The 22,885-nt window shown below is 43.8% G+C and overlaps 3 protein-coding genes across 4 annotated transcripts; 1 reads left to right on the top strand and 2 right to left on the bottom strand.

Annotated features, from left to right (window-relative positions):
- Nucleotides 1–406: 406 nt before the first annotated feature.
- farsb (phenylalanyl-tRNA synthetase subunit beta) lies at nucleotides 407–9,727 on the bottom strand. Its single transcript, XM_076977121.1, has 17 exons — nucleotides 9,577–9,727; nucleotides 8,971–9,026; nucleotides 8,677–8,831; nucleotides 8,354–8,426; nucleotides 8,122–8,237; nucleotides 7,856–8,006; nucleotides 6,314–6,422; nucleotides 6,156–6,226; nucleotides 5,242–5,303; nucleotides 4,543–4,594; nucleotides 4,254–4,315; nucleotides 3,957–4,164; nucleotides 3,630–3,710; nucleotides 3,089–3,181; nucleotides 2,002–2,119; nucleotides 1,355–1,507; nucleotides 407–839 (listed from the first exon to the last, which is right to left on the bottom strand). The coding sequence occupies exons 1-17, from the start codon at nucleotides 9,632–9,634 to the stop codon at nucleotides 688–690; spliced, it is 1,770 nt and encodes a 589-aa protein (XP_076833236.1). The 5' UTR covers nucleotides 9,635–9,727; the 3' UTR covers nucleotides 407–687.
- A 170-nt stretch (nucleotides 9,728–9,897) lies between these two features.
- On the bottom strand, nucleotides 9,898–17,298 carry usp16 (ubiquitin specific peptidase 16). Of its 2 annotated transcripts, XM_076977119.1 has the most exons (17): nucleotides 17,037–17,298; nucleotides 16,688–16,796; nucleotides 16,413–16,600; nucleotides 16,168–16,271; nucleotides 15,860–15,975; nucleotides 15,397–15,605; nucleotides 15,008–15,103; nucleotides 14,563–14,693; nucleotides 14,339–14,426; nucleotides 13,815–13,893; nucleotides 13,453–13,598; nucleotides 12,717–12,884; nucleotides 11,904–12,576; nucleotides 11,535–11,629; nucleotides 11,331–11,417; nucleotides 10,814–10,958; nucleotides 9,898–10,468 (listed from the first exon to the last, which is right to left on the bottom strand). In XM_076977119.1, exons 2-17 carry the CDS (start codon nucleotides 16,746–16,748, stop codon nucleotides 10,347–10,349), a joined length of 2,508 nt encoding a protein of 835 aa, XP_076833234.1. In that variant the 5' UTR covers nucleotides 16,749–16,796; nucleotides 17,037–17,298; the 3' UTR covers nucleotides 9,898–10,346. The 2 variants fall into 2 exon arrangements, with proteins under 2 accessions (XP_076833234.1, XP_076833235.1); XM_076977120.1 differs by lacking the exons at nucleotides 16,688–16,796; nucleotides 17,037–17,298 and having other exon boundaries at nucleotides 15,397–15,603; nucleotides 16,413–16,447.
- A 147-nt stretch (nucleotides 17,299–17,445) lies between these two features.
- rwdd2b (RWD domain containing 2B) lies at nucleotides 17,446–20,628 on the top strand. The gene is made up of 4 exons (XM_076977126.1): nucleotides 17,446–17,999; nucleotides 18,092–18,159; nucleotides 18,269–18,634; nucleotides 18,955–20,628. Exons 1-4 carry the CDS (start codon nucleotides 17,796–17,798, stop codon nucleotides 19,205–19,207), a joined length of 891 nt encoding a protein of 296 aa, XP_076833241.1. The 5' UTR covers nucleotides 17,446–17,795; the 3' UTR covers nucleotides 19,208–20,628.
- Nucleotides 20,629–22,885: the final 2,257 nt, after the last annotated feature.

Raw genomic sequence — 22,885 nt, 5'->3', positions numbered from 1 at the left:
ACGTGCACGCTCAAGCACATGCGCATGCACACACACACACACACACACACACACACACACACACACAACATTTAGATAAGACATTCAATAATCATCAGTTATATTATATATTATATAGCATTTAGAAACTCGTAAGTCATCAGATGTAGCCTACCTGTGTTAAGCAAATACAACAATCAAATCAGCAGGGCTCCTCCCACTTCCTGGGACAAACGCCTTGTCTTCCCAGCACAGTTTGGTTAATGACAATACAGAGCCCAGTATTTTTGAAAACAAAGGGCAAGACACAGGTGTAAACGTTGTGAGCTTCATGTCCTGTAGTTCTCAAAGGGAATAAGATGAAGACATCAAGAACTTCGCTTTCAGAACACTGTCAGCAGTCTAGAAACCAAAGAAATTCAACATCTGGCTGTTTTCATGTTTATTTTATGCGAGATGTAATAGACTTCCATGTACTGTACATAAACGTACATCAACCTGCTCGTTACAGATGATAAATATGCACTAGCATTCAACTGGACCATCTATAAAGTGGTCTTATTAAAATAGGAAGGGTTCTGCATGATTTCAGCCCAGGATGTAAAGAAGACTCCGCCCATTCCTTCCTGATAGGTCTGAGACTAAAGGGGAGGTGACGATCAGCTGGCAGGCACCGTTACCGATGTGGGCGTGGCTTAAGATTCAGGGTCACAGGAAGGGCTGGATATCAATATCGAGGGCAGAGCAGGGCATGGTGAGCTCAAAGCTGTTGATAACATCAGGGTGAAGGACCCCGAGGTGTCCGACGCTTTTACCGCGAGAAAAGATTTCTGCGCAGCGGCCGGTGAAGTAGGTGGAATCTGGGAAGAGAGGCGTGAAAAGAAAAACAAAGTCAGTCTGGCTAAAGCTGAGCGAGTGTGTGTGTGTGTGTGTGTGTGTGTGTGTGTGTGTGTGTGTGTGTGAGCAAATGTGCGTGCAAGAGCCAGAATGACAAAGACAGACAGAGGAGGAGGGAGACAGTCTAGCATGTCTATTTTGATCTGCTTATTCTCTCTCTCTCTCACTCTCACTCTCTCCCTCCTCCATCTGCCTGATGGTGTTAACACCAGCCTATATAATAATATGAGGATGTGTTTATGATAAAGGTACTGAAGGACTTCCGTAAGCTGCTCTGGATATAGGAGCCTGCCAAATGCCGTAAGCATTAAAAATGTTTACTTCTAATGCAGTGGCAGGGAGAACAATGCATGGTAGAATCTGCTTCCTGTACATCCACACACACATCCTGTACATCCACACACACTTCCTGTACATCCCCACACACACTTCCTGTACAGCCACGCCGTGTTTGAGCCGCAAACTTAAAAACACTCACCTTCTGCTGCCTGGATGTAGTAACCATGGTTACGCCCTGGTTTGACCTCTAGCAGTTGCATGACTCTGTCTAGAAGCCCATGGATCACCTCAAAGCCAGGGGTTTTGTTGTAGTACACCGCACACAGACGCCTACTGTTCCGAGCACCTACATCTGAGACACACACACACACACACACATAAATATTTAACAGGCTAACGCCCAAGTCTATTGATCTACTGCATAGTTATTTAGGTTTCCAGACCATAAAATCGTTCTTTATAGTCTACATGTTCTCCCTTTACCTTTGGCCATGTCCTACGGCTAGACGAGCTGTCTGAATGCTTGTAACTAGACTTCCCAGCATACTGGGATATAAGAAATTACTTTTTATGTTTCCAGACTTTGCAGTCACTGCTGATGATACAAACTAAACATCTTCCCATATCAGTGCTGCAACTGCCTCAGTCCTAGTTAACCATACCTTAATAGAATTATGCAAATCTTACAGCATTATGCTAATTTGAGCGCATGTTAAAGTTTGTCTTAAATCAGCATTCATTCACATGTCTGCTACAGCAAGGCTTGAAGCATTGTGTGGCGCGCACACACACACACACACACACACACACACACACACACAGACACACACCGACACACACACACACCAGTGCTTTCATCCTTCAGCACCACATCCGAGATCTCAAACAGTTTCAGGGGGAGGGGCATCTTCCTATTGGCAGACAGGGTCTTCAGGAGTCCAGGAAGCAGCGTGGTTCGTGCCACCTAGATGTAGAACACTAGACTTAATACACTGCACAGGTATAAAACAACACGTCTTAAGAAAATCACCTCGACATGGAACACCAGACTACTGAAAACAATCCCGAGCTGATCCAACAGTGGATTGAATCTCAAAAGAACAAGTTTTGTCTGTTGTGCTGGTTTTCCATAATGAATTTGCAATAGGGGCCGCTTCTCAGTAAGGGTGTGTAACAAAGGGTGTGATCAATGCAAACAGGCTCATTTAACAACCACTCTAACCCCACTGTAAATTCCTAAGGCTCACAGCCTTTCTGAGAACAGCCATGTGTTAATACAGCTTTCTGAACCCCGTCAAGGACCCAAAATAATGGCGAAACACGTGGCTTGTTCTTTTGGTTTTATTGCCATCTGCTCATCCTTAGCTAATCCGTTGTTCTACCCACAACGCCCATATTTTGATTTAGACATTTGCAATCAAATACGAACATGGATAATGCTAACACTTAGCACACTTAAAAGCCACATTTAAAACCACATTTTCTTTGCAAATCAACCACAAAGTGTACACTAACTACCCTTTCAATATACTACACTGCACAACCACCAGTACTTCTTATTTAGAACCTTATTTCAGGGCCCATGACAAGGACACTTACACCATTACCCTACTTGACCCGTGCACACCATTTACTACACATCAGACTTTTCAATATGGCGCCCCAACTCCAGTCCTGGAGACCGACCCGCTTACAGAATTTACACCCCACATCTGTCTCCAATATTTAGATGCTGTTGAAGTACTTGATGAGCTGGAACCAACATCCTAACTGGGGATGAAATTCTGAAGTGCATCTCTCAAGACGAACAATGAAATATTTGATTTTCGACACAAAAGTGCGCCCTCTGGTGGGCAACAGCGATATAGGTTAAGGCTGTGTGGATGTGTTTTTGTCTGATGTACATGTGCACGTGTGTATGTCTGCATGGTACCTCAAACTCTGCAGTTTTGGGGTTGCAGATGTGTACAGCTTTCGTGTCTTTGATGTTCTTTCCCAGTTTATCAGCGATGTCCTCCTGTGAGCACTGGTGGGAGGACAGACGGAAGGAGAGAGGGAGGTTGTTTTATCTGTGTGTGTGTGTGTAAGGGTGGGTGTAGTCTGTGTGTGTGTGTGTATGTGTAATGGTGGGTGTAGTCTGTGTGTGTGTGTGTGTGTGTGTGTGTGTGTGTGTGTATGTGTCTGTGTAATGGTGGGTGTAGTCTGTGTGTGTGTGTATGTGTCTGTGTAATGGTGGGTGTAGTCTGTGTGTGTGTGTATGTGTCTGTGTAATGGTGGGTGTAGTCTGTGTGTGTGTGTATGTGTCTGTGTAATGGTGGGTGTAGTCTGTGTGTGTGTGTATGTGTCTGTGTAATGGTGGGTGTAGTCTGTGTGTGTGTGTGTGTGTGTGTGTGTGTGTGTGTGTGTGTAATGGTGGGTGTAGTCTGTGTGTGTGTGTGTGTGTGTGTGTGTGTACAGGCAGGTGTCATGAATACCAGAGCGAATGTGAGAGCTTCTGTAAACCCAGCCGCAGCAATGTCCAGTCTTAACAGCTCTGTCAGCTTGTTCAGGGGGAACTACGCGCACACACACATGCACAAGTTAGATCAAGTACCAGGATGTGCCAAATTGTATGCTTACACAATCCTGGGGTTTTCATCTCTTTTCAATGTGCATGGACCAATTTGAAGAGCTCTTTAAATGAATGTTAATGTAAAATATACCCCACAAAACCACCTAAAAGTACACAAAATCAAACGGACAAATTCAATACATACATCAAGTTAAATGCCGTTTGTTTTTTGTGAAGACAGTTATCTAACCTGATTGGCTACAGTGTACGTGCGTGGCGTGGTCCTTGTGATGTTGTTAAAACCATAGGCCACTGCCGCATCCTCCATGATGTCACAGGCGTGGATGACATCAGAGCGTGTGGGCGGGATCTCAACCTGTATCTCCTCACCAGCACCAGCGACCTCCGACTTCAAACACATCCGGGTCAAAAGCTGAGCTATGCTTTCTGCCGTCTCACTGAGCGAGGGAGAGAGAGACAGCGCATAAACACAGTGAGGGCTGTAATACTTTGCCTCTGCGTGTGTGTGTATGTGTGTGTGTCTCACTTGATGCCAACTCTGCTGTTGATGAAGTCTACTGAAAGGGATTCTGTCCTATAAGCGAGCTCCTATAGTCCAAAAAGTGAAAAAGCAATCAACACAAAAGCTTGCACCAACCAAAGTGCTACCTTAGCCAGAAGTACACCCACTTTGTACTTAGGGTGAAACCGTAGACATATATGCAACAAATCTGTGTGTAGTAAAGCGTCAGTAGGTCTGCTTTTAAGATACTGACTGATTAACACTGCTGAAGGTGTGTGGTGTGTGTCAGTGATTTACGCAGCTGGATACATACAGGATAAGTGACCATTCTGCCGTCTGGATAAACCACCTCTGCCTCCTCAACTCTGAGAAGAAAAGACAGAAAGACACTTCAAATAATGGGTAGTAATGTCCAGCTATGATTGGGTGGGCCACATGGTGCATCAATACTCTGTTAAGCAACAATACTCAGGTAGGCTGTGGTGTTTAAATGATGCTCAGTTGGTATTAAGAGACTCAGAGTGCAGCAAAACAAACTGCACCACCACTAGCAGCCTGAACTGTTGATACAAGGCAGTTTGCTTTAATGTTGTTTATGCCAAATTCTGACCCTACCATCAAAATGTCAGAACCATAATTGAGGCTCATCAGAGCAGGCGAAGTTCCAATCTTCCGTTGTCTGGCCTTGGTGAGCCTGTGTGAATTTGTGTGCTGGAGCAGCTGAACAGGTGTATCTAATAAAGTGGCTGGTGAGTGTATATAATGCATATTTAATGTGTTAAGTAAGAATACTGGATGTGATTCATCAGATATGAATCAGACAAATGGCAAACAGAGACTGTTCTGACAGACAAGAAGTGTTTGTTAAATCAAAGATTATATAGCAAATCAAACAGACATGGGGGGTGGGGGGGATGACGCGCGCGCACACACACACACACACACACACACACACACACACACACACACACACACACACACACACACACACACACACACACACAAAACTTACGTGAATGGCTGGTCGCAATATTCACTGAACATGGTTACAATCATATCCAGCACAATCTTTGCCTGCAGGCAAGCAAACACCCTGTTAACATGAGTTCAGATAAGCACATAATTTAAACCTGCAGTAGAGATGGGAACTCTGCGTAGAACCCGGGGGCAACTGCAGAGTGCTGACTGAGCCGTTACGTAACATTACACGCAACATTCACGTACGGGACTGTGGATACGGGTCCGGCAGGTGCGGAAGAAATGCTGCAAAGTCAAAATGCTCTCAAAAAACATGCGTGCTAATATCATTGCATTTCGGTAATTGACGAACAACGTGAACGAAGAAAAGAGAATCATGAACTCTGAATCATATCAGTATTTTCAAAACAGCATCTGTTCTTCTAGATCCACTTACATAAAGTCGGGGATTTGTAGGATTATCATCAGGTGCATGATTAACCAATTATATTATAACGATAACGATCATTTTCATATGTAGACTGAAACACCGGCATTAACTGAAACAGAACCAGCTGTGTTGGAGCCTTAAACCTGAGGGGCAGATTGATGCCATGGAAACATCTGTAGCAGATGACATGCCACTTACCTGACAAATATAAACCATTAAACCATCTAGTTCTAAGTATTTTTTTCCACACCTGCATAAACGTCTGCACAGAACGGTAACCGTTAGAAACTGGTCACCACTACAACATGCACAAGTTGCTACAACATGCACATGTTTCCCAGCAGTGCCCCCTGTCCACTTTATCAAACAAGGAAACACTCAATTTAGACAAGATGTAATAAACCGACAACTAATCTGTGACCTACATTATTACCTGTGAACACTTTGTTAGTGTATTTATATTGTTAGGTCAGTCATGTCTTCAAATGCTTAAACAACAAAATGAAAAGCCAAGCTACCTTAGTGAGATCTGTGGCTGTGCACTCGATGAAAACGTTCTTCGTGTCTACGGAGATTTTGCTGTGATCCCCTAAACAGAAATTCAAAATAGCATGAGCATTAACAAACAACAACACAGCTGTGATGAGTGTGCGTGGGGGGAGCGGTGACGCCTCACCGTTGATGATGGGAGGCATGGACAACACCACCCCGTTGCTGTCGTAAATCACCGGGTAGAGCGGCTCTTCCTCTATGATGTGCAGGTAGTGCCGCAGGTGGCTGTCTGTCTGCAGGACGAAAGACGGCGGTTGGACTTCGGGTGATTGTGATTGGTCGCTACTCTCGCAGATGCAGCAACGTTGACCTTCTGAGCCAGCAGCCAGAAGGTTGTGAGTTCAAATCCCAGTTCTGCCATGCTGCTACTGCCAGGCCCTTAATTGTCCTGTACACGTGTATGTGTAGAAGGCCAAATAAAGCCATCCCTTATGGCCAAATCTTACTCAAAGGAAGATGTTAAGATTTGAAGCCACAATGGCCTTTGTACAGAAAAGACTATTTAAAAAAAAAAAACGTCTACAAAATGATTCAGTATGTTAATTGTAGAGACAAGACAGTAACTGAGCTGCATTGATTGACCACATGCTTTTGTGTGACTGTCTCAGTGCCACTTTGACAGGTTTGTAAAACCAAAGTGAGTAGGTAAGGCCGTCTGCTTAGAGCTCTTCACACAAGCATCAACAGTCTGGTTACTGAGGGGCTTAGAAACCTTCAAAGTCTGTCCACACCTCTTTTTGAGTTGATGTATGACTCAGAGTAATTGCTGACAAGTTAAAATCTTCCCCGCTAAGCAACCTGCCTAATAACAGCTCAAGTTTGCAAATCCCGAGCAGGGAAAACTTAAGTTGGGCAAAGCAGAACATGTAATTAACAGACTGATAACACTAATAAACATACATAACACCATTAACTTCGACAGGAAACTCCAGTTAAAATGTTTAGCTTCTTGGATGCAATGTACCCATATAACTGCTTAGATAACTGCGAATATATTGACCACTCATCGTTTGCAAGATAGCTTCTGCATGGATAAGGTGAGACCCTTCGTTTTTTAGGCATTTAGGCCACCATGTCCAACGTTATGAGGAAATCTCCACCCATCCCCCACACCTAAACACTTCCCTATCCACCAAACACAAACTCTTACACATTACACGAGGGTAAAAATCCCTCACCTTACATCAAGCCAACATGTTAACAATTCTTTAGGGAATGATGCAAAACGCTTATTTCAAAACAAAAACACACCGAATACACAAATGTGACTAATGAAACTAACCACAGTATTATAAACGCAGGTGTGTCAATTCCAGGTTCAGAAAGTAAAAGTCCTCACCAGGATTTTGTTTAAGCTTGCTAGATACAATCCATGTAAAATTAGTGGAATCAACACAATCCAGGAAGCCTGAGCAAAATCCTGGTGAGGACTTTTACTTTCTGAACCTGGAATTGACACCTCTGTAAAAACAATACAACAGGCTTAAGTTGTGGACTGAATTTAGGGGACCTTTAATTAAAAAAAATGGCCTGAGAATTTGTTGAATAATGTTGTCGTTGAATATAACCAACTCTGGTATTCCAAAGTCAATGCTGGTGAACAGATGCTTTTATTACTACGAACTTGCTAATTTCACACGGCCCCTCATCAGGAGTCCAAACTCACCTTGTAGAAGCTCATGAGCTGGGTGGCGGTGTACTCCTGGTTTTGATTGAGTGGTCTGAAGCGGATGTCATCCGGTGCTTTGGCTGTGTAGGTGAAAGGCCCCGAAATGGTGTCCAGATCATGGGTTCCTATTGCAACCAGTGTCCGTTTCCTACAGACATACGAGCACGACGGTAGCCGCCTCCTCTGAGCATTCATTGTGGCAGATGCATCTCCATCACTCTTTTGCGTAGATGGAGAGATCCATCCAAACACACGTAACTCACCTGCAGACGTTCTGATGCAGTTTCTCCTGCAGTTCAATGAAACTGTCGTAGCGCTCCGGTGTGAAGGTGATGTTGCGCAACACTGCGGCCACCGCGTGGGGTCTCACAGACGCCGTCTGTACAGGCAGCACGAAGGACAGCTAGTATTTATCAGGACCTCTTACATATCCAGGGATGGAGATCTTGTGTGCATCAGGACCAGGTTTGCGCAGAAAGAGCGTCTCTCACTCACCTCTTCAGTTATGATGAGTCTCTGTGGATCACCGCTCACAGGATTTACACGCTTGTAGCGGGGGGCCTCCATTCTATACACACACACACACACACACACACACACACACACACACACTTTTCAACACAACCAAGAACTAGAAACACATGGAATGTTCAGATATATAACATGAAGCTGTGTTTTTAGGTCAAGGAGTTACGTTTGCAGGTACCACGACTGTAACGTTAAGCCTAAATGAATCCCACTCAACACAATAAGCCACTGAGGAATCGATTTATTGTTCAAATCTTACATACAAGTACAAACACTGGGTTGCGTCTTACTTATCCTTGAAGACCTGGAGGCCTCTGACCAAGCCCTCCAAACAGAGGAGGTCATAGCGGTTGGCAGGCACATCGATCTTATAGAGAATCACGTCCGAAGCCCCTGAAGCCTTCTGATCGCCCTGTTCACGGATGATTATATCCTTCTCTGATGTCTAAACGGACAGGGTGTATACACATACACACACACTTACAACAACTGTACGCACTTTAACTTGCCTTAAACGTTTACATTTAACGCCCCAACTGTAGCTAAAACCAGCGAGGTCCTCCTTTCGCATAAATCAGACTTACGATCTCGTCCAACTCGAGGCCGAACTCGAAACACAGCTCGTCGAATTCTTCATCAGCTACGAGACACACAACACAGCGACGGCTTCAAAACAGGAAACACGTGGCTCACCGGAACAATCCGCATCCGGCGCCTTTTAATTACGTCAACACGAACGCTATTCTACTCTACATTCGCTGAATTAAACGGCAAACTCTAAATTCCTGAAATAAATTTTTTCTTCTTACTGTAGCTACATACATGACAGTGATACACATTTACACCAGAACATGAAAACTGTTGAATTTTCTTCCTATTCGGCGTATTTGCTCTCCGTTTATCTGACGCAATCGGCCCATCAGACATTTGAACGTCTGAAGAGACAAGTTGCGTTAACTGGCACTAAACACCCACATACGCCAACGGGCCTTTAGCTGCCGTCACGTTGGCACCATTTATTCTTTTTCTGGCTTGCTAGGATCATTATTTTTTCATTCGATGCTACACCGCAGTGCTGTTAGCAGCTTAACTATCGCACCGAAACTACTGATGAATAAAAATCTCGCATTCCATGTTTTCAATTAAGATCATTAACAAATATATAACGTGGCTCGTCTTAACAAACGTACTAAATGTCCTTCCAAGTGCTCGGAAGAGAAGATCCCGTTTAACGCTGACAGTCGGCATGGTCGCTACCGTCGATGAACACACCGGCCCGATGATGTTACACGGCGCTGTAGACGCGGTGAAGCCAGCCTGGTCGTTTACCGAGGTTTCAAAATAAAAGTCCCGGCACGACGAGAATACCATACCACCCCTATACCATTAATTCTGTAATTAATCTTTTAATGTATGCTGTAATTAAATATAAATTAGTGACATTTAGGAAACATATTTGAATGAGAACCGTTCATGTTTCAAAGACAAAAGATCATACAAGACATTGAAAATTAGATTAAATCAATACTGTATTAAAATATTTGACAAAATTGTACCAAATCATAAAAACAAACAAATGAATGTACTGAGTTTGAGGTTTTTGTAAGATCACTTCACAGAACATGTCCAAGTTTTTATAAAAGGGTTTGGTCATACTGATAGTAACAACAGAGAAACCATCTTTTCAGTTCATCATAATTCTTCTATTTTTATATTCCGTATTTTTTTTTTGCAAAATCTCAAACCAGGGATCTTTTTTAATGATATTTGATATTGCAGAAACTGTTTCATCACTACAAAACACCATCCACAAAAAATAAACCAACTCTTTCCTTTCCTACACCTGAACCATCAAATTCATGTTAGTTTTCCGTCAGTGAAGCAGCAGGTAAAAGATTCAGCAGCAATCATCTCCGCCTCTGTACATCACCTTTAGAGTTATGCATTACACTGAAGTGATCTAAGAGATTCTTTCGTAGAACAGGAGGTAGGCTTGGGAGTTCTGCACCTTGGCTTCTGTAACAGGTTGTACACTGCTGTCACTGATGTGGAACCAACATCCTTTAGGGGGTGCTGTTTCACCTGTTGAAAGATATTTACATATCAGAAACTTAATTACTATTTACTTCAATTTATTTCATTCATTTATTTCATTACATTCATTTTTAGCTTATTAAAACACTTGATTTCTCAGCTACCAAATATATATATTAAAAATAATAATAATAATTTGATTCTAAGTTTAACATTTAACACTACGTCTGTGGGACCTGATCAACTGCAATAACAGATGAGAGTTTTTCAAATAAATAACAGCACTGTGATAATTGTATTATTCTTGCCATTAGGCTGCTAGACTGTGTAATGAGTGGCAGTGGTTTGGCTAACAGTGGCTGTCCGGGAGTTACGGGGGCAGCTGGTTCCTACCTGGCTCGGTTCCGTTCTGCAGCGTGGTCTGGGCCTGGGGCCGTGTTTTAACAAACGCAGTGTAATGGCCTGACCTCATGGTGCCACTGTGTTCCACGATGCCGTAGAGAGAATAGAGCACTTGTGTCTGTCCTTCCTCCACTCCCTGCACACACAAACGCACACACACCCCACAGGTTTATAGCAGAGACTCACATCAAGGGGCATGTCTTACTTCTAGATATATATATATTCTGGTTTGCATGTATGACCTGATAAGGTTCATGATGGTAATAAGAAGACGCAGAGAGACAGTAGAGAGAGTAACAGTGAGTTGGCAGGTTAGTTTGGATTAGGTTAGATTAGGTTGGATTAGTTTAGGTTAGGTTGGATTAGGTTAGATTAGGTTGGATTAGTTTAGGTTAGGTTTGGATTAGTTTAGGTTAGGTTTGGATTAGTTTAGGTTAGGTTGGATTAGTTTAGGTTAGGTTGGATTAGGTTAGATTAGGTTGGATTAGTTTAGGTTAGGTTTGAATACCTTGCAAATTAGGGAGCAGAATGGGCCAAGGTCCAGCACCTGAGGGAACTGAACGTGTCTGTTGACCTTACAGACACTGTATCCCACCTACAGACAAACACAGACACTCAGAAACTGGCAAAAATGACTAAATGTGATCTACAGAACCAAAATGCTCTAAGGGCTGTGGATGGCAGACGTCTAACGTGTAATGGGCGGGATTACCTGTTGGAACCTCTTCAGATGCAACGTAAGCACAGGTGGAGGTGAAGATATCAACATCTGCTTCAGCGCGTCCCTGTAAACGTTCTTCTTGGTACCTGCAAACGTGAACACCACCCCGTATTAATCAGACCCTCGAGCAGATGTCCTGCATGCAACACAAAGCCAACACTTGTCCTTACAAAACCCTGCAATGCCCTCCAGGAACGAGGGTTCAAAATGGCTGTGCTACACTTCAGCATGCCTTCTAGGACCGAGGCCTGAATCTCCAGCACTCATTATCTAGTGGCCACCACCAGGACTTCAGTGTGACTCTCCCAGTTTGTGCAGAAACGTCCTAACTGAATGCGTGAATGGAGGCGTGTGCTGTACCGTCGGAGCCTTTGGGGCTGGTCTGCCTTTTCGTGCAGGTCGCACACAACAGGCTGTTGCTCTCCGTCAGGTGTTCCACCTTTGTGAACTGGTAGAGGCATGACTCCACCGAGCACTCCTGCTTGTCTGGCGCCGCCCTGCTGGCCAGCGCGTGGAAGGCCAGCTCCGGGTCCCGGTTAACCACGACGTACTCCAGGGAATCGCCTGGCTCTTCCCTGTCCTGCCTCTCTTCCTCGGGGGCTGCCAGCAGCGACAGTGCCTCCACGGCCTCCGTTAATTCCTCCGTCTCCCTGCTTGGCGGTGTGCTTGATTCGCCTTCTTCTTCCTCCTCTTCCTCTCCTCTCTTATGCTCCAAAGGCTTGTCCAGGGCTGTTCTCTCCTCTGACAGGGGGCTGGAGCCCTTGCTATCCATACAGGAAGTGCTTTGCACAGACACGCAGCCCTGGAGGCTCTTTTCCTCCTCCTCCTCTTCCTCTCCAGGAGGCCCATCCTCATTCTGCTCCGCAGGATCAGTGGTCACTGATTGGCTCATTAACTGGTCCTCCCCACCTTCAGTGTCAGCCACCTGTCCGTCCACACCAGGAGGCGGGACTTCCAGAGCGTCGCCCGTGTTCTGATTGGTCAGAGAGTCCAGCGTGACCTTTGCTCCTTGTTTCTGCTGTCGTTTCTGGTTCTATAAAACACAGACCCACACAATCAGGACAGACATACCACCCTTTATGTTAAAGGGGACCTTCAGTGTATGACATTTGTCTAATTACACTTGAATACACACTCTACAAAATAAAAGCGTAAAAAAAAGGTGAGGTCTACCTTGGACTGTTTTTTTGCCTGCTTCTTGGCCTTCTTCTGCTGGTACTTGCTGCCTGCCCCAGTCGGCATATCCTCCGTCCCATTGGCCAGAGGAATGTCCCGCCCACCATCCTCACAGACACTGTTCCTCTGCTGAACTCCCTTCCTCTGGTTCTTCTTCCTGTAAGCCTACGAGGGCAGACATCTCTCCTATTAATTATCTAAGAGCAACGTTTGCGTTTTAGATGCTGATGGTTTTGTCTACATAAACTGACGGAGCTGGTCCTGTGTCACCAGTCGCATGTGCCAGAGAACTACTGACTCCACTACTGACTGGCTTCTCATCACGTGTCGCCTTTACCTACTAAACCACTGTGACATCTGAACAGTAGTGTTTATATGTTCCATACAAGACCGGCTGAATGGTATTAGACATTCAGAGCGACGCTAAAGTTCCCTGCTTAAGATCTGATTACATATTTATATAGGTATAACATATATAACTGGTTTCAAAGCCATACAATGATTTATACAAGAAGTGTTAACAGTATTGTTAGTGGCATGTTAATGTTTGTAAACACATATGGAAAATGAAATTAATAGCTTTTTATGTTTCTATCCTAAATAATGATGGATTCATATGGATTTTCAGAGTGGTACATCCTAATATATGTTGATCATCTGTCTGCTTTGGAAAGGCTGTTTCATGCAGCATGGTGGTGACCGTGTCACTGAGTTCCTGACCGAGAGGCAGTACCTCGTCAGCCACAGGTAGGGACAGGTCCAGAAACACCTCCGTAACCAAGGAAACCGTCTTGCAGTGTTTGCACATGACAGTGCTGCTCATCTCTCCGCCAAACACGCGGTCCACAAAGCTCCTGGTTACACCGTTTCCTTCATACTCTTGGAAAACAAATAGTATTTTCAAATTGATATTTCTGAGATTAATAAATGTATGGATGTCACTCACTATATATTAATTTCAGTATTGCTAAAAATAAATTTTAAAGCTTTCAGAAAAGCACATTGAGCATTCTGAGGCAGTGTAAGGACCTTCTAGATGAAAGTATGTCTGTCAGTTAAGCAAAGTGAAATTGCCCCATACAGGTAAAGACTCACCTTTCACCAATTTCTTCTGCTCTGGGTCAGAACCTTTACCAGCACCTTTCAGTGCCTGCAGAATTCCAGCAGTCACCCGCTGTCAAAAACACAGGTACAATGTGTATATGTTGCCATGTCGTCACTGCACAAATACTAAACAAAAAAAACACCATATAACCTATATCTAATAGCTCAAGGTTATAACTAATGGGATATGCCATTGCCATTTTCAAAATGACAACTGTGAGAATATCCTGGACACAATCTGACAGACTGCACCAAAAACATTTCAAAGGAAAAAACTCTCTCCTTTAACAGCTTTTGGTTGGACTGTTCAATCATTATTAGCATACACTGCATAAAGTCTCGCAATAATGAACGTACACTTCGAAAAAGTTAGCATTAGCGTACTACACTATGCCTTGCTTTCCTTAAGTGATAGTACTCTGTGGGAAAATATTAACACATGGAGTACTTCACTTCTGTTAGTGCTAACTCTAGCGTGTTGGCTAGCTTCGGTGTGTGAGGGGGAGCGCACATACACAACTCTCCTCCGCCCTCATGCCATCCAGCAGGTAGCGCAGCAGCTCCTGACTGTCCTGCTGCTGGAAGCCCTTGAACCTGGCCGCTCTGTGGAGAGTGTCACACACACACACACACACACACACACACACACACACCAGTCAGGTGGTGACGCACTACTAAATTACTCCAAAACCAAACTCTGCTCATAAAAGCAGCAAAGGATTTCACTGCTGGACCTTACTTCTTACACACTTGGGTGAAGAGTTCTCGAGGAGTCACGACGGATTTCTTGGTCTCCTGGATTTCGTTAAGCAGCTGACACATGGCCAGCGTGAGGGCCCCGGGTCTTGGCAACTGCACCTGCAAAGGCTCCTGGGATAGAAATAATAGCCAGGAAGTCTCATCTCATTCTTGGATCTTGGTCTAGGACAACAGTTACAGCATTTGACAGATTCTTTTACCCAGAGCGACTTACATATTTAACAGTTCGAGAGACTGTGCATCCCCTGGATTGAGCTGTTTGCATATTGCTCTATTTACACCACCAATTGAGCTACAGTAGCGCCGAACAATTTAACAACACCATTTGAAATGTGTGTTAGATTAATCCCATTCCCATCTCTCAGGTGCCCCCCATGCAGGTGCCCCCCATATGACCAACACTGATCGCACTGGTATGAACCTACCAGCGCGGAGGACGGCGGTGGCTTCAGCAGCACGCTCCTCTCCTCGTCCCTCAGGTCACCGAGCAGCTGACGCAGCAGTCGCGTTTGGGACAGATTCTGGAACCGCAAGCGGAAGGAATTAGGAGTTCATTAACTGATTGGATTCGCATGTGCGGAAACCACAAAGGCGGCCTTGTGATCACTCGCCGATGGTCACAGAATACGGAACGAGAACAAAGAGATCTGTGTGCAGCGCTGGCTATTCAAGTCGTGTGTAATCTTTCGCAGCTGTCCAAAACGGGACCCAAGAGCCTCGCAGACAGCATCTGATGTTCTTTGTTCGTTCCTCGTAAGATGGCCGGGCCGGTAGGGGCAGGGGTTCGCTCCCGGCCTGGTACGAGTTCTCTCACCTGGAGCACGGCGTTGAAGAAACACGTGTTGCCCAGATTACTGAAGCCTCGCACTGCCACGGTACCGTTGTCGGACACGGAGGCCGCAGCCGGTTCCTTTGGGGAGCCGTTCTGCTTTGAACCCTTCTTTCGCTCTTTCTGGTTGGCCGTGATTTCTTGGTCTTTCTCGGCCACGCCCACCCCCGCTTCGCCGCTCTTTTCCTCCAACTCTTAATGAAGACGTGATGTGGAGAAGATTCTGTTATAGATACTATTCAGCAACATAACAGGTACAGGGGACTAGTTTCACTTAAGCATTTACCAAAGCTGTGGGGGACCACAACACTGCCCTCCAACACTATTAAAAGTGCACATCTCCTTCAGCTCTTAATAATTTAGAAGACCTTGGAGATGAGAACAAAAGGGGCACGAAGGCATTAAAAGCAGCGCCATGTCTGGACCTGCAGTGAACTTTTGCACCCACCTCTGGCCGAGGCCTTGTGGTCCGAGTCAGCCAACGAATGCTTCCTAATGCTGGAGACCAGCTGGGCCAGCTGCCCCGTGCTGGAGTAGTGCACGTCATCGTCGCAGATGTAACACCTTGGCAAAACCCACAAAGTGTTCTTTAAACTTGCGAAGACCAGCATCAAAAGCTCATAGGATAGTGCAAAGGTCATCAGTGTGACCTTAGATCAACAATCAGTCAGGATCATGCACCATTTATTACAACAGTTGTAAAAATAAATAACTGTGGATCAGCACAAGCACATCATGGCTGGTCTGTGCCCTTACCACACGCTCCAGTTGTCCAGGCTGAGCACTAAGCAATGTGGCTCTGAGCGTGGCTTCTCATAGTGTCTGATGGCATGTTTATGCTCTGACGACCTGCCACAGCCCTAAGCACATCAGAAACACATGACCACCACTGACCACCAAGAATACTGGGAGGGAAATGACCAGTAAAGTCAACAGGAAGAAAGCAGGAGTGAACTATATGATAATGGATGTTATGGGGGGTGGGGGGTGTCCCTGCTTACCCTATAACCGCATTTCAGACACATCCATATGGCTGGTGACTCCTGGACCATCTCCTGGTCAGAAACAACGTCACAGTTGCCTCCTCTCTCTTTTATGCATTCCTGGCAGGTGTCCCAGTGCTGGTCCAAGCCCGTCTTTTTTAACAAGCTGCGGTCGATTCCTTTACGGATATGCGTACAGGTAGCACCTAAGGTACATAATGAAAAAGTAAAGTCACAAATTATGACTAAGGATGCCAAACTGTCATGCTTAAAGGGAGCCAGATGCCACATACCTGACAGGTCCGCAGAGTCATCCTCTCTTGGACTTCTATCTTTTGCTCGCTTTTTACCCATTACAGCATATGATGATGATGATGATGATGATGAGGATGAGTGCCTAACCTAATCACAAATTAAATGTTATGTTAATTATACTGATGACGTATCAAATCACAACTAGACGTTACCAAATTACGTACAAAGTAGTGGTTAAACATATATAACGTGATTCAAAGACACACGTTATAAATAACATAAGAAAAGGAAAAGAAGAGGCAATATACTTCACAGTTCCCAACAGCTTGTTACCCCCCACTACCCAGCCAGCTAACCAAGTGAAGTCAATACAATTTGGAGTCTTACTTCGAGTTTCCAGCTGCATCCTCTTTGATGTATTACATGTCAACCGGAAAATTCCGGTTCGAGCAACGTGTAATATACAAAAATAATTTAACAAGCGGTTATTTATATTCGTCCTTTGGTAAAAATAAATTTGAGTGCATATACAGCTGCAGCTAACGTGCTACACACGTTCAACAATGCGAAGTGTGCGGCCGCTTCCGGGTTGAACTTGGTGTCGTCAAGAACTTCAAAATAAGAGTTTTCAACGATCGCTCCATTCACTCAGCTGTAAAATAAAGTTTTACCTTTGTATACCATTCATATACCATTAGTATAGTTAATCAAAGTAAGAAAAATTATACACTAGTATCTGAATAAAATTATTATAAAGCTACGTATCGGCGGTTTTTGGGGCAGGAAATGTAATGCTAGCTATATGTTAGCTATAGCCAACTTCACCAGAGTGTAATTTGGGTTCTTTGCCCAACAGTAGCTACAACCAAAGCGAATAATACCACATTGCATTAATGATGTTTGCTCGGGTTCAGATAACCATGAATGAAATAGTATTGTCTTTATATTCAGTGTTGTTATGATCTTTAATGCTTTGCGAATTAAGTTGTATTTGTTCAATATAACCAGCAACTAGTGTAAGGTAATGCTGCCTCGCTATATTCGTGACACGTTGCTCAGTATGGCAGCCTAGTTAACCAGCTAATAACAGTATATTCGTCGCCAGTTGGTTTAGCTGCACCGTTAAATTCTGTACCAAATGCGGATATGGCGTGTGCAGAAGAAGCAGAGGCTCAGCTGGCAGAACTAGAACTTATGGCGAGTATGTTCCCCAGCCAGGACGAGTTTGTGGTCGACCATCTCGCCCACGCAGAACTTCGAGCGTATGTTGAAGGAACCAGCGACACTCCGCCTTGTACAAGACCTGAATTCTCCATCAAGCTGAAGATAGACGGTGCGACAGTTAACCAGGTAAAACACACTTTCTACACAATGTTTTAAATGTGGATGTGAATTACTGAGCCCTTGGTACCCATAATCTACCAATGTTTTCTTTTATACAGATTGGTGTTACACTGTCTTGTACATACCCACCCAACTATCCTAAAGTGTTGCCAGAGATCGCAGTCAGGTATTTTAATCATTAAATTTATTTATTTAATTTTATTAGTTTTATTTATTACAGTGTCATTATAACCTCAAAGAAGCGCGTTTATTTTTGGTTCCGTGTGGCATTACAGGTGCGCCGAGATTAGCCGCGCGCAGCAGTCTCGCCTCCTCGCCGATTTGACTTCCTACCTGCGCGCGAGCTGCTGCGGTGACGTGTGCGCGCTCTCTGCCGTGGAGTGGCTCAAGGAGCACGCGCTCGAATACCTCGGCAGGAGTGCCCTGGACCACGCCCCCAAGAAAGAGACGGTCGCGTCACAGCCCAGAGAAACCTTTACTAGGCTCTGGATCTACAGCCATCACATTTATAACAAGAGCAAGAGAAAGAACATTCTGGAATGGGCTAAGGAGATGAACCTGTCGGGCTTTTGCATGCCGGGAAAGCCAGGCATTGTGTGTGTGGAGGGGCTACACCCTGCCTGTGAGGACTTCTGGGCCAGGTATGGGTAGGCGTTCCTAAGCAAAGAACTGTAGTTTTATAAAATGTATGGAAATATATTTGTTCTTGAAGTTACTAGTCAGATACTGAACTAATCAGACACTTGTCACATTGTAAACCAAGTACAGCGACCTCGATTATACATTTACCCAACTCTAATCAACAGATGGTCCCAGAAACCTTCATTAGTAACATGAGGAGTGTTATGTGAAAGTCGGGTCTAAACTAAAGGCTGGGACCTCCAGCAGCAGGGTGGAGGTTCTGACTTACAGCACCATGCCTATCTGCCTTAACACAATCACTGTCTGCTTTGACGCACAGGCTGAAAGTTTTGACCTGGAAGAGGATCATGATTCGACACAGGGAGGATGTTGCCATAGAGCTGGTGGGCGGAGTCAGTGGCGAGGCGGAGGACATCGACTCACTTCGAAGGTTCTCCGGCTTTGAGGAGGCCATTTTCGACCCTCATGGAAATAGGGGCAATCACATGGACCTTGGTCAGCTTTTCCAGTTCCTCAGTGACAGGGGATGTGGGGAGATGTTCCAGCTGTACTTTGGGGTTGAAGGGAGATAAGAGGGCGGGGTGTCCAGATCGCATGCGTTTGCATGTTTGTGAATGGTGTGTGGATGGTGTGTGGATCTGATTTCAGTTTAACACACCTTATAGTGTGCGCTATGATTAACGTTGTGTTAAACACGAGTTTAATATCAGAGTTTAATATTAATGATGTTTAATATTAACATCATAGAAGATTAATTGTGCAATGCCATTCTACAATCAGGTTTTTTTTACATTGATTCTGTGCATTATTTCCATTCAGTGTGGAATAAACTTTTATGTAAAGAAATGACTTCTAAAATCAGTGCAATCCCCCCTAACTTGGGTTCCCATAAAGACTCACTCTTGTACCGTTTCTCTTTAACCTTTACACACTCCCGCTAGGTCAAATCCTGCAGGACAACAAACTTGCTTATCTCAGCTCTGCTGATGATGCTCAGATTGACATCATGTGTCCCTTGTGATGGAAAAAGATGTTTATCTCCTGCAGTGTAGATTATTGTAATGGCCTCCTCATATGCCTCCCTCAAGAGTCCATTGGACACCTACAGCTTATTGAGAGCTGTGAACTCATTACGCCAGCACTCAGATCATTACATCGGTCAGCTACGGATGAGATTTTACAATATTGCGACTTTTATTGAAATCATTAAATGTGGTCGCTCCTATTTAAATAACTTGTATGCTGGGAAAATATGGGCCTATTAGAACTCTCCAATTCTGGATTCTGACCTATAAACAGTCCCGCAACATAGTGCAGTCTGTCTTCTGCTACTGTGCTGCAGTTGGAATAACCTTCCTGGGTCTGGGACATGTGCAGACTCTTAACATCTCCAAACCCAGACTGTAAACACATTTACTCTCCTGTGCCATTCAGATCAACTAAACCACTGACACTGTTTAGATCTCAGGGATCTCATTTGCCCTGCTATTCTATAGATTTAATGTTATGCACTTTAGATATTTTTATTGAAAATTTTCATCTCTTTGTATTTTTATTTCATTTCGTCTTATTAATGTTAGTTTGATAGTTTTTTAATAATGCATTTTTCATCCTTTCATAAAATTTTAATTTTTAATTTCCTATTTAAATAAACTATATTTAGCATTTTCTGATCTTTCTTTTTTGCTTTTGGCAAAACCTTCCCAAGTTGATAGATCTTGGGCACTAATAGGCTTTTTATTATAGTGTCTGTGTTATACTCTTTGAATTGCCCTTCGTATGAATAAACTCACCTTGCTTCGCTTTATTAGGTTTTACCTAAATTGCCCACAAGAGGCCAATGTTTCCATTTTTATTATGAACATGGGATGGAGAGACTTACTTTACTGCTGTACCTTGGTTTGATTTTAGATTTCTATTTAGATATTTACAAAGTAGAATTTCAACCTTTTTCAACACAAAGGTGACAGGTTCTTCTTTTGACTTCATTACATTTAATAAAAAGATTGTTACTGGGGTTAACAAGTTGTCTTTTTTTCAAATAGGATTATCTGACCTGTAAAACCATGCTAATCAATTATGAGGGGTTCCTGAACATCCTACGTTTTAACATTTTTCCAATTTTCTATCTTGCCCTTGGCTGTTTAAGTGTAGTTAGCTGGATGGGAGTCCAGGTCTAAAATTGGAGCTCTAGTGTACTAAGGGCTGGACGATCCGCTCTCCCCCACCCAACAGCTACAATACAGATGACAGAAAGTGATACGTTACAACCCTGTATGACTGGCAGAGAGCGGAGCTGATGCTTCTCAACAGCCAGACACTAAAAATAATGTGTTTTTTATCACCCAGCACTGAACACTTTAATGTTTATTTCCAAACACTTTTGAAACATATCTATATGATGTGATGTTCTGAATTAATTAAAACTAACCCAAGATTTAAAAGAGAAAATTCACAGTCCAGGGCTTCACAGGACAAAATGTGTCTTTTCTTGTTATAAACTTAATAATTTAATGTTAATTATTCCCTATAATGGAAATAAACATTCTGCTTCTGTTCTCAAAATATTCAATAATCTATGAAAGTAGAGCAGTCATTTGCAGCAAAAATGTAACTACACAATTCATTATGATCAGCAAAAGATTTTGTCAAATTTATGACTATCTGTAGTAAAGTCAGCTGTTCTTATTTCACCTTTGTGGAACATCAAAGATCTTGAGATTGCTTTGCTTTTGAAGCTGCCGGCACTTTTGAATGACCGATTTACATGACAGAGCAGCATTGCTGTTAACTGCACACGGACGGGGGCTCATTCAGAAGTTGTCCCTTTGATTCTGCTCCCACGGTGACTTTAAAGACACGCCGGCACTGTGGCTCATTGGCGGCTCCAGCTGAGGAAGCAGGAGCCACTCGGGCTGAATCCTAAACAGCCCTTCACCCCTTTCACGGCCGCTTCCGCATCAACATCACTTCTACCTAGAACAGAAAAGCATAGCCATCAATCTTGTGAATTTATTTATTATTCTGTAAATCTCTTCACAGTTTTGAATGTCCTCCAGAGTATGGTGGCTCTCACAGATGGTAGACTCTTAATGCGTACCCAAGGTAAACGTTGAGAGTGCGTATCTGAGGTCGGCTTATGCCTCTCAATGAACGTAGTTAAAGGAGGAATTGTATTTCTTGTGAATAAAGGAAGCGTGCGGTTCGTTGATTTGACATAAGCATGACTCGAAAATAAGCAATGTTTATCATGGTGTTTCTGAACGAAACACTGTCAGTGAATTTCTCTGGGTTGGAGACTCCAGTCCCTGGAGATGCAGGTAAACAGCCCAAGAGCAGGTAAACAACACGGCAGCAGGTAAACACCCTGGGTTAGGATCCAGGCAGAGAGACAAATGCAGGTGAACTGCATAATAAGGTTGAGAAAATGGTAGAAAAAACTGGCAAAGACTTTTGAGAAGAAATGAAACTTATAAACTGGAAGCAACCAATCAAAAAGTCTGAACACCTCCGCTGTACTTGGTTACTCATAAGTCTATAATCAGAGGTGAACATTACAGGTTCAGAAAGTAAAAACCCTCACCAAGAGTTTGCTCAGGCTTCCTGGTTTGTGTTGAACCTGGAACCTGGAATGTCCACCTCTGCTGGAGAGTGCGAGATACAGATCACCAGAAGAGGTGGACATTCCAGGTTCAGAAAATAAAAGTCCTTCCCAGGATTTTACTCAAGCTTGCTGGATTTTCTAATTAGTGCCAGCCAGGTAAAATTAGTGGAATGAACACAGTCCAGCAAGCCTGAGCAAAACCTTGGTGAGGACTTTTACTTTCTGAACCTTGAATGCCCACCTCTGTCTATAATATGGATCAGTGGTCAGTGGGACTATAGTGAAGGAGCTGGAGAACTGGGTGGAGCCAGTTGTCGCCAAGGAAGCAGAAAGCTAGGATGAGGAATGAGGCAGGGCTAATTGCATGGCAACCAATAATAGATAACCAATCCTCATAATTCATACACAAATGAAAACTCCTTTGCCACTGCTAATTTTGCCACTGTTAGACTTTATTATAATCTCTAATATTAATAACCTTCATTTGTACAACACAAACAAACCATTAACCTATTTCCAGCCTATTGTAACCCTCAGCTAAGGACACGGAACACATTTTGCAACTTTACGTTTCATCAAACACAAAGGGCTGGAAGCATCAGCATACTGTCTCCACTCTAAGTGCCGTGTGCATGTCTGCTGCACA

The sequence above is a fragment of the Brachyhypopomus gauderio genome, chromosome 16 (genome assembly GCF_052324685.1).
Source record: "Brachyhypopomus gauderio isolate BG-103 chromosome 16, BGAUD_0.2, whole genome shotgun sequence".
Classification (NCBI taxonomy): Eukaryota; Metazoa; Chordata; class Actinopteri; order Gymnotiformes; family Hypopomidae; genus Brachyhypopomus; species Brachyhypopomus gauderio.
This window is presented reverse-complemented; position numbering and strand designations above follow the sequence as displayed.

What these genes read in the sequence shown, in the direction of transcription:
- farsb (XM_076977121.1), bottom strand. Translation starts at nt 9,634, where the DNA reads ATGCCGACTGTCAGCGTTAAACGGGATCTTCTCTTCCGAGCACTTGGA. An exon ending in AGCACTTGGAAGGACATTTA is followed by an intron (nt 9,027 to 9,576) that starts GTACGTTTGTTA and finishes TGTGTCTCGTAG; the next exon opens with CTGATGAAGAATTCGACGAG. An exon ending in CTCCAGGTCTTCAAGGATAA is followed by an intron (nt 8,427 to 8,676) that starts GTAAGACGCAAC and finishes GTGTGTGTATAG; the next exon opens with AATGGAGGCCCCCCGCTACA.
- usp16 (XM_076977119.1), bottom strand. Translation starts at nt 16,748, where the DNA reads ATGGGTAAAAAGCGAGCAAAAGATAGAAGTCCAAGAGAGGATGACTCT. An exon ending in CCACAAGGCCTCGGCCAGAG is followed by an intron (nt 15,606 to 15,859) that starts GTGGGTGCAAAA and finishes GTCTTCATTAAG; the next exon opens with AGTTGGAGGAAAAGAGCGGC. An exon ending in GCAGAACGGAACCGAGCCAG is followed by an intron (nt 10,469 to 10,813) that starts GTAGGAACCAGC and finishes ATCTTTCAACAG; the next exon opens with GTGAAACAGCACCCCCTAAA.
- rwdd2b (XM_076977126.1), top strand. Translation starts at nt 17,796, where the DNA reads ATGGCGTGTGCAGAAGAAGCAGAGGCTCAGCTGGCAGAACTAGAACTT. An exon ending in ACGGTGCGACAGTTAACCAG is followed by an intron (nt 18,000 to 18,091) that starts GTAAAACACACT and finishes TCTTTTATACAG; the next exon opens with ATTGGTGTTACACTGTCTTG. An exon ending in TGTGAGGACTTCTGGGCCAG is followed by an intron (nt 18,635 to 18,954) that starts GTATGGGTAGGC and finishes TTTGACGCACAG; the next exon opens with GCTGAAAGTTTTGACCTGGA.